Raw genomic sequence first — 11,359 nt, 5'->3', positions numbered from 1 at the left:
AGTAGTAGTAGTATGTATGTATGTATGTATGTATGTATGTATGTATGTATGTATGTATGTATGTATGTATGTATGTATGTATGTATGTATGTATGTATGTATGTATGTATGTATGTATGTATGTATGTATGTATGTATGTATGTATGTATGTATGTATGTATGTATGTATGTATGTATGTATGTATGTATTATGTATGTATGTATGTATGTATGTATGTATGTATGTATGTATGTATGTATGTATGTATGTATGTATGTATGTATGTATGTATGTATGTATGTATGTATTTATGTATGTGTGTGAGTGTGTGTACATACGTACGTACGTACGCATGTGTGTATGCATCCGTGGGTTATTAACGTAAGTACATTTCTCTTATTTTCCATCCCTCTCATATGTGCTAGACGACACAGCCGTTTATACAGAGTCCCCAGAAGGTTGGTAAACGTATTTCAATTTTTGTTTACTTTTTCGCTGAAAACGCCACACCATCTTCATTTGTGCAGCATCGTTGAACATTACAAGAATCGATTGTTGGTTAAAAATTGCATAACACGTATGTTAACAAGGAAGCACCTAATTCTGTATTAGCTTTTGTTTATTTTTCACGTACTCTATTAATTTTCTAGGTGGAAAAACTCTGGTCTTGACAAGTACTGACACATTTGTTCGTGTGTTAAGACCGATACCGGCAATGGCAGCTGTAACAGCATGTCTCTGGGTAAAAACCAGTCCCCCTGGAACAAAAGCTACACTGGTCTCCTACGCCGCTTCAACCCATCATAATGAATTTGTTATGTATCCAGCCGCTAGTTTAATGTTATACGTCAAAGGAACCAAACTTTCAGCCGATTTGAATGTTGCCGATGGTCAGTGGCATCACGTGTGTGCCACGTGGTCATCAAACGGTGGCAACTGGGCGTATTATGATAATGGCGCTGTCTTCCGAACTGGTTCTGGATGAGGAGTGGTAACACCATAACGGGAGGAGGAATTATACCCTAGGGCAGGAGCAGGACAAGTTGGAGGGAAATTAGACCCAACTCAAGCTCTCATTGGCAGTATAACGGGTTTCAACTTATGGTCCAGAGCTCTCAGGAGTGATGAGGTTGCAGCCGTTTTCAACGACTGTTCCATCGGTGGCGATGTTTTAGTTGGGATCTTTCCGATCTCCAAATAACTGGTGATGTGACGAGAAGTAGTGACGGTGTTTGTGGTACGTTTTCCTTATTTTCATAGCCAAAAATCGGATGATAACATAGCTTAAATAGTAAGCTATCGTTTAGAACGTACCTCCTTTTAGCGTGTCCACTGATATTAAACATATGTCACGAAACTTCTCCTTTAGAAGTGAATAACAAGTCGCAAATAACGTCACGCTTATTTCGACAACGCCTCGATATGCAATGAAATTGCAATTTGGTACTTTGAATGCAGTATGTTTATAACATTACAATACAAATTGCCAGTAAACATTTACCTGTACAAATACAGAACGCATTTTCAGTTTAACAAAATTCTTGAACGTTTAGTGGTAATTTCACAGTCGACAAGATTTATAATGTTCCACATTCACTTTAACTAACATTATACATTTCTCTTATTTTCCTCCTTCTCATATGTGCTAGACGACACAGCCGTTTATACAGAAGTCCCCAGAAGGTTGGTAAACGTATTTCAATTTTTGTTTACTTTTTCGCTGAAAACGCCACACCATCTTCATTTGTGCAGCATCGTTGAACATTACAAGAATCGATTGTTGGTTAAAAATTGCATAACACGTATGTAAACAAGGAAGCACGAATTCTGTACTATGCTTTTGTTTATTTTTCACGTACTCTATTAATTTTCTAGGTGGAAAAACTCTGGTCTTGACAAGTACTGACACATTTGTTCGTGTGTTAAGACCGATACCGGCAATGGCAGCTGTAACAGCATGTCTCTGGGTAAAAACCAGTCCCCCTGGAACAAAAGCTACACTGGTCTCCTACGCCGCTTCAACCCATCATAATGAATTTGTTATGTATCCAGCCGCTAGTTTAATGTTATACGTCAAAGGAACCAAACTTTCAGCCGATTTGAATGTTGCCGATGGTCAGTGGCATCACGTGTGTGCCACGTGGTCATCAAACGGTGGCAACTGGGCGTATTATGATAATGGCGCTGTCTTCCGAACTGGTTCTAGATTGAGGAGTGGTGACACCATAACGGGAGGAGGAATTATTACCCTAGGGCAGGAGCAGGACAAAGTTGGAGGGAAATTAGACCCAACTCAAGCTCTCATTGGCAGTATAACGGGTTTCAACTTATGGTCCAGAGCTCTCAGGAGTGATGAGGTTGCAGCCGTTTTCAACGACTGTTCCATCGGTGGCGATGTTTTTAGTTGGGATCTTTCCGATCTCCAAATAACTGGTGATGTGACGAGAAGTAGTGACGGTGTTTGTGGTACGTTTTCCTTATTATTATAGCAAAAATCGTATGATAACATAGCTTAAATAGTAATGGAAATATTGTTGTACTTGTAGAGGCTTTACTCCTTTGATATATGGCTCTATGAAACTAAGTACATAGTCAATTGAAATTACTAATTACTGCACACTAGCGAGCTGCCTAGATGTTGACTAATTCCACGCCTTACTTATAAGCTCGTTTGTAGCTACATTCCGAATTAAAGACTCAGAAATATTGACACAAAAAGGAAAGAGAACCCGAAAAAATAGGCAACTGAACGACTGCTAAGATTTCAGGTATGTCTTTCAGAATTTTAAAAGTTTGTAAGTTTCATTCCATCTAATAGACTTCAGCCATATTTTATATTCGAGACCATTTACTCCATGTGCTCCTGACGGAAGGGAAGAACTCTATATTGTTCGTTGACCATAAGACACCATCGGATCTTTGACGTCAACATACATTACCTGATTTATTTCCGTCTGCTTTCATGCTTAGTTGAATGAATGAGTGTTGCAAAAGATAATGCAATTCTGACACTAATTAAAAAACAGCCTTGCAAAGGATTTTAGACCATCACCTTATCAAATCGGCTCATTTTTATCAGTTCCTCAAGCCCACCACGGAAGTGATGTTACAGCGTCAGCTATTGGGATTAATAGAATCTCACACCCCCAAGACCTGGGATCAGATTTCTCACACGAGTTGGGATATTTTGTCTCACACGAGCCGCAGGCGAGTTTAAGACAAAATATCCCCAACGAGTGTGAGAAATCTGATCCCGGGTCCTTGGTGTGTGAGATTCTATTTCTCACATGACCACAAAATGCGTTTAATTTATATTGGACATGTACAACATTAGCCAAAATCGTGACAACTCTGTCGTCTGCCACTGTACTCTGACCTCCTTACTTCGTAGTCTAGGTCCGTGTGTTACTCGTCGTGCCATTGGATAACATTTCGTGCATGGAACGAAACATACTGTTTATCATCCAATCAGAGCTCATGTAATATTTACTACAGAGTGTGGGACGATTTCTGAGAGTGTGGGATCGATTTTCCCACACCGCCGATCCCGCACTCCCAGCAGCCAGGAATGTGAGAAAATTATATCACCAAAATTGATTGAATGTTGTTATATGCTGTTAAAGTGCATAAAATGACTAATGGTTAGTAAGTAGTATGTAAGTAAGTAAGTATGTCTGTATGTCTGTCTGGTTATGTCTGTCTGTATGTCTGTCATGTCTGTATGTATGTATGTATGTATGTATGTATGTATGTATGTATGTATGTATGTATGTATGTATGTATGTATGTATGTATGTATGTATGTATGTATGTATGTATGTATGTATGTATGTAGTATGTATGTATGTATGTATGTATGTATGTATGTATGTATGTATGTATGTATGTATGTATGTATGTATGTGTATGTGTGTATGTGGTGTATGTATGTATGTATGTACGTATGTATGTACGTATGTATGTATGTATGTATGTATGTATGTATATGTATGTATGTGTATGTATGTATGTATTATGTATGTATGTATGTATGTATGTATGTATGTATGTATGTATGTATGTATGTATGTATGTATGTATGTATGTATGTATGTATGGTATGTATGTATGTATGTATGTATGTATGTACGTACGTACGTATTTATGTATGTATTGTATGTATGTATGTATGTATGTATGTATGTATGTATGTATGTATGTATGTATGTATGTATGTATGTATGTATGTATGTATGTATGTATGTATGTATGTATGTATGTATGTATGTAGTATGTATGTATGTATGTATGTATGTATGTTGTATGTATGTATGTATGTATGTATGTGTATGTATGTATGTATGTATGTATGTATGTATGTATGTATGTGTGTGAGTGTGTGTACATACGTACGTACGTATGCATGTGTGTATGCATCTGTGTGTATGAACGTACGTATGTACATAGTATGTATGTATGTATCCATCACTGTGTGTGTGTTTTATGCATACATGGAGGTAGGTAGGTAGGCAGGTAAGTGATAAGCCGGCAGGCAGACAGGCCAGCAGGCATGAATGCAGTATGTTATAACATTACAATACAAAATTGCCAGTAAAACATTTACCTGTACAATTAGAGAACACATTTCAGTTTTACAAAATTCTTGAACGTTCAGTGGTAATTTCACAGTCGACAAGATTATAATGTTCCACATTCACTTTAACTAACATTATACATTTCTCTTATTTTCCATCCTTCTCATATGTGCTAGACGACACAGCCGTTTATACAGAGTCCCCAGAAGGTTGGTAAACGTATTTCCATTTTTGTTTACTTTTTCGCTGAAAACGCCACACCATCTTCATTTGTGCAGCATCGTTGAACATTACAAGAATCGATTGTTGGTTAAAAATTGCATAACACGTATATTAAGAAGGAAGCACCTAATTCTGTACTATCTTTTGTTTATTTTTCACGTACTCTATTAATTTCTAGGTGGAAAAACTCTGGTCTTGACAAGTACTGACACATTTGTTCGTGTGTTAAGACCGATACCGGCAATGGCAGCTGTAACAGCATGTCTCTGGGTAAAAACCAGTCCCCCTGGAACAAAAGCTACACTGGTCTCCTACGCCGCTTCAACCCATGATAATGAATTTGTTATGGATCCAGCCGCTAGTTAATGTTATACGTCAAAGGAACCCAACTTTCAGCCGATTTGAATGTTGCCGATGGTCAGTGGCATCACGTGTGTGCCACGTGGTCATCAAACGGTGGCAACTGGGCGTATTATGATAATGGCGCTGTCTTCCGAACTGGTTCTGGATTGAGGAGTGGTGACACCATAACGGGAGGAGGAATTATTACCCTAGGGCAGGAGCAGGACGAAGTTGGAGGGAAATTAGACCCAACTCAAGCTCTCATTGGCAGTATAACGGGTTTCAACTTATGGTCCAGAGTTCTCAGTAGTGATGAGGTTGCAGCCGTTTTCAATGACTGTTCCATCGGTGGCGATGTTTTTAGTTGGGATCTTTCCGATCTCCAAATAACTGGTGATGTGACGAGAAGTAGTGACGGTGTTTGTGGTACGTTTTCCTTATTTTCATAGCAAAAATCGTATGATAACATAGCTTAAATAGTAATGGAAATATTGTTGTACATGTAGAGGCTTTACTCCTTTGATATATGGCTCTATGAAACTAAGTACATAGTCAATTGAAATTACTAATTACTGCACACTAGCGAGCTGCCTAGATGTTGACTAATTTCCACGCCTTAATTATAAGCTCGTTTGCAGCTACATTCCGAATTAAAGTCTCAGAAATATTGACACAAAAAGGAAAGAGAACCCGAAAAAATAGGCAACTGAACGACTGCTAAGATTTCAGGTATGTCTTTCAGAATTTTAAAAAGTTTGTAAGTGTCATTCCGTCTAATAGACTTCAGCCATATTTTATATTGGAGACCATTTACTCCATGTGCTCCTGACGGAAGGGAAGAACTCTATATTGTTCGTTGACCATAAGACACCATCGGATCTTTGACGTCAACATACATTAACCTGATTTATTTCCGTCTGCTTTCATGCTTAGTTGAATGAATGAGTGTTGCAAAAGATAATGCAATTCTGACACTAATTAAAAAACAGCCTTGCAAAGGATTTTAGACCATCACCTTATCAAATCGGCTCATTTTTATCAGTTCCTCAAGCCCACAACGGAAGTGATGTTACAGCGTCAGCTATTGGGATTAATAGAATCTCACACCCCCAAGGACCTGGGATCAGATTTGTCACACGAGTTGGGGATATTTTGTCTCACAAGAGCCGCAGGCGAGTTAAGACAAAATATCCCCAACGAGTGAGAGAAATCTGATCCCGGGTCCTTGGTGTGTGAGATTCTATTTCTCACATGACCACAAAATGCGTTTAATTCATATTGGACATGTACAACATTAGCCAAAATCGTGACAACTCTGTCGTCTGCCACTGTACTCTGACCTCCTTACTTCGTAGTCTAGGTCCGTGTGTTACTCGTCGTGCCATTGGATAACATTTCGTGCATGGAACGAAACATACTGTTTATCATCCAATCAGAGCTCGTGTAATATTTACTACAGAGTGTGGGACGATTTCTGAGAGTGTGGGACCGATTTTTCCCACACCGCCGATCCCGCACTCCCAGCAGCCAGGAATGTAAGAAAATTATAACACCAAAATTGATTGAATGTTTGTTATATGATGTTAAAGTGCATAAAATGACTAATGGTTAGTAAGTAAGTAAGTAAGTAAGTAAGTAAGTAAGTAAGTAAGTATGTCTGTCTGTCTGTCTGTCTGTATGTATGTATGTATGTATGTATGTATGTATGTATGTATGTATGTATGTATGTATGTATGTATGTATGTATGTATGTATGTATGTATGTATGTATGTATGTATGTATGTATGTATGTATGTATGTATGTATGTGTATATGTGTGTATGTGTGTGTATGTATGTATGTATGTATGTATGTATGTATGTATGTATGTATGTATGTATGTATGTATGTATGTATATTATGTATGTGTATGTATGTATGTATGTATGTATGTATGTATGTATGTATGTATGTATGTATGTATGTATGTATGTATGTATGTATGTATGTATGTATGTATGTATGTATGTATGTATGTATGTATGTATGTATGTATGTATGTATGTATGTATGTATGTATGTATGTATGTATGTATGTATGTATGTATGTATGTATGTATGTATGTATGTATGTATGTATGTATGTATGTATGTACGTACGTACGTATTTATGTATGTATGTATGTATGTATGTATGTATGTATGTATGTTGTATGTATGTATGTATGTATGTATGTATGTATGTATGTATGTATGTATGTATGTATGTATGTATGTATGTATGTATGTATGTATGTATGTATGTATGTATGTATGTATGTATGTATGTATGTATGTATGTATGTATGTATGTATGTATGTATGTATGTATGTATGTATGTATGTATGTATGTATGTATGTATGTATGTATGTATGTATGTATGTATGTGTGTGAGTGTGTGTACATACGTACGTACGTATGCATGTGTGTATGCATCTGTGTGTATGAACGTACGTACGTACGTATGTACATAGTATATATGTATGTATCCATCACTGTGTGTGTGTGTTTATGCATACATGGAGGTAGGTAGGTAGGCAGGTAAGTGATAAGCCGGCAGGCAGACAGGCCAGCAGGCATGAATGCAGTATGTTTATAACATTACAATACAAAATTGCCAGTAAAACATTTACCTGTACAATTAGAGAACACATTTCAGTTTTACAAAATTCTTGAACGTTCAGTGGTAATTCACAGTCGACAAGATTTATAATGTTCCACATTCACTTTAACTAACATTATACATTTCTCTTATTTCCATCCTTCTCATATGTGCTAGACGACACAGCCGTTTATACAGAGTCCCCAGAAGGTTGGTAAACGTATTTCCATTTTTGTTTACTTTTTCGCTGAAAACGCCACACCATCTTCATTTGTGCAGCATCGTTGAACATTACAAGAATCGATTGTTGGTTAAAAATTGCATAACACGTATATTAAGAAGGAAGCACCTAATTCTGTACTATCTTTTGTTTATTTTTCACGTACTCTATTATTTTCTAGGTGGAAAAACTCTGGTCTTGACAAGTACTGACACATTTGTTCGTGTGTTAAGACCGATACCGGCAATGGCAGCTGTAACAGCATGTCTCTGGGTAAAAACCAGTCCCCCTGGAACAAAAGCTACACTGGTCTCCTACGCCGCTTCAACCCATGATAATGAATTTGTTATGGATCCAGCCGCTAGTTTAATGTTATACGTCAAAGGAACCCAACTTTCAGCCGATTTGAATGTTGCCGATGGTCAGTGGCATCACGTGTGTGCCACGTGGTCATCAAACGGTGGCAACTGGGCGTATTATGATAATGGCGCTGTCTTCCGAACTGGTTCTGGATTGAGGAGTGGTGACACCATAACGGGAGGAGGAATTATTACCCTAGGGCAGGAGCAGGACGAAGTTGGAGGGAAATTAGACCCAACTCAAGCTCTCATTGGCAGTATAACGGGTTTCAACTTATGGTCCAGAGTTCTCAGTAGTGATGAGGTTGCAGCCGTTTTCAATGACTGTTCCATCGGTGGCGATGTTTTTAATTGGGATCTTTCTGATCTCCAAATAACTGGTGATGTGACGAGAATTAGAGACGGTGTTTGTGGTACGTTTTCCTTATTATTATAGCCAAAAATCGTATGATAACATAGCTTAAATAGTAATGGAATATTGTTGTACATGTAGAGGCTTTACTCCTTTGATATATGGCTCTATGAAACTAAGTACATAGTCAATTGAAATTACTAATTACTGCACCTAGCGAGCTGCCTAGATGTTGACTAATTTCCACGCCTTAATTATAAGCTCGTTTGCAGCTACATTCCGAATTAAAGTCTCAGAAATATTGACACAAAAAGGAAAAAGAACCCGAAAAAATAGGCAACTGAACGACTGCTAAGATTTCAGGTATGTCTTTCAGAATTTTAAAAGTTTGTAAGTGTCATTCCGTCTAATAGACTTCAGCCATATTTTATATTGGAGACCATTTACTCCATGTGCTCCTGACGGAAGGGAAGAACTCTATATTGTTCGTTGACCATAAGACACCATCGGATCTTTGACGTCAACATACATTAACCTGATTTATTTCCGTCTGCTTTCATGCTTAGTTGAATGAATGAGTGTTGCAAAAGATAATGCAATTCTGACACTAATTAAAAAACAGCCTTGCAAAGGATTTTAGACCATCACCTTATCAAATTGGCTCATTTTTATCAGTTCCTCAAGCCCACCACGGAAGTGATGTTACAGCGTCAGCTATTGGGATTAATAGAATCTCACACCCCCAAGGACCTGGGATCAGATTTGTCACACGAGTTGGGGATATTTTGTCTCACAAGAGCCTCAGGCGAGTTTAAGACAAAATATCCCCAACGAGTGAGAGAAATCTGATCCCGGGTCCTTGGTGTGTGAGATTCTATTTCTCACATGACCACAAAATGCGTTTAATTCATATTGGACATGTACAACATTAGCCAAAATCGTGACAACTCTGTCGTCTGCCACTGTACTCTGACCTCCTTACTTCGTAGTCTAGGTCCGTGTGTTACTCGTCGTGCCATTGGATAACATTTCGTGCATGGAACGAAACATACTGTTTATCATCCAATCAGAGCTCGTGTAATATTTACTACAGAGTGTGGGACGATTTCTCAGAGTGTGGGACCGATTTTTCCCACACCGCCGATCCCGCACTCCCAGCAGCCAGGAATGTAAGAAATTATATCACCAAAATTGATTGAATGTTTGTGATATGCTGTTAAAGTGCATAAAATGACTAATGGTTAGTATTAAGTAAGTAAGTAAGTAAGTAAGTAAGTAAGTAAGTAAGTATGTATGTATGTATGTATGTATGTATGTATGTATGTATGTATGTATGTATGTATGTATGTATGTATGTATGTATGTATGTATGTATGTATGTATGTATGTATGTATGTATGTATGTATGTATGTATGTATGTATGTATGTATGTATGTATGTATGTATGTATGTATGTATGTATGTATGTATGTGTGTATGTGTGTGTATGTGTGTGTATGTACGTATGTATGTACGTATGTATGTATGTATGTATGTATGTATGTATGTATGTATGTATATGTATGTATGTATGTATGTATGTATGTATGTATGTATGTATGTATGTATGTATGTATGTATGTATGTATGTATGTATGTATGTATGTATGTATGTATGTATGTATGTATGTATGTATGTATGTATGTATGTATGTATGTATGTATGTATGTATGTATGTATGTATGTATGTATGTATGTATTGTATGTATGTATGTACGTACGTACTTATTTATGTATGTATGGTATGTATGTATGTATGTATGTATGTATGTATGTATGTATGTATGTATGTATGTATGTATGTATATATGTATGTATGTGTGTGAGTGTGTGTACATACGTACGTACGTATGCATGTGTGTATGCATCTGTGTGTATGAACGTACGTACGTACGTATGTACATAGTATATATGTATGTATCCATCACTGTGTGTGTGTGTGTGTATACATGGAGGTAGGTAGATAGGTAGGAGGGCAGGTAAGTGATAAGCTGGCAGGCAGGTATTCCAGTATGCATGAACGCTGTATGTTTAGAATATTACAATACAAAATTGCCAGTAAAACAGATACCTGTGCAATTGCAGAACACATTTCAATTAAACAAATTCTTGAATGTTTGGTGGTAATTTCACAGTGGACAAGATTTATATTGTTCCACATTCACTTTTACATCATACATTTCTCTTCTTTTCCATCCTTCTACTATGTGCTAGACGAGACAGCCGTTTATACAGTATCCCCAGAAGGTTGGTTAACGTATTTCAATTTTGTTTACTTTTCGCTTAAAAAGCCACACTATCTTCATTTGTGCAGCACCGTTGAACATTACAAGAATCGATTGTTGCTTAAAAATTGCATAACACGTATGTTAAGAAGGAAGCACCTAATTCTGTACTATCTTTTGTTTATTTTTCACGTACTCTATTAATTTTCTAGGTGGAAAAACTCTGGTCTTGACAAGTACTGACACATTTGTTCGTGTGTTAAGACCGATACCGGCAATGGCAGCTGTAACAGCATGTCTCTGGGTAAAAACCAGTCCCCCTGGAACAAAAGCTACACTGGTCTCCTACGCCGCTTCAACCCATCATAATGAATTTGTTATGGATCCAGCCGCTAGTTTAATGTTATACGTCAAAGGAAC

At 37.4% G+C, this 11,359-nt stretch overlaps 1 protein-coding gene across 1 annotated transcript; it reads left to right on the top strand.

The window, feature by feature from the left end:
* Positions 1–1,921: 1,921 nt before the first annotated feature.
* Positions 1,922–5,143, top strand: LOC139127654 (neuronal pentraxin-2-like). Its single transcript, XM_070693568.1, has 2 exons — positions 1,922–2,447; positions 4,956–5,143. The coding sequence occupies exons 1-2, from the start codon at positions 1,922–1,924 to the stop codon at positions 5,141–5,143; spliced, it is 714 nt and encodes a 237-aa protein (XP_070549669.1).
* The last annotated feature ends 6,216 nt before the right edge of the window (positions 5,144–11,359 follow it).

This window comes from Ptychodera flava, unplaced genomic scaffold, assembly GCF_041260155.1.
Source record: "Ptychodera flava strain L36383 unplaced genomic scaffold, AS_Pfla_20210202 Scaffold_34__1_contigs__length_2629520_pilon, whole genome shotgun sequence".
In the NCBI taxonomy this organism is placed as follows: Eukaryota; Metazoa; Hemichordata; class Enteropneusta; family Ptychoderidae; genus Ptychodera; species Ptychodera flava.
This window is presented reverse-complemented; position numbering and strand designations above follow the sequence as displayed.

What these genes read in the sequence shown, in the direction of transcription:
- LOC139127654 (XM_070693568.1), top strand. Translation starts at nt 1,922, where the DNA reads ATGGCAGCTGTAACAGCATGTCTCTGGGTAAAAACCAGTCCCCCTGGA. An exon ending in AAGTAGTGACGGTGTTTGTG is followed by an intron (nt 2,448 to 4,955) that starts GTACGTTTTCCT and finishes ATTAATTTCTAG; the next exon opens with GTGGAAAAACTCTGGTCTTG.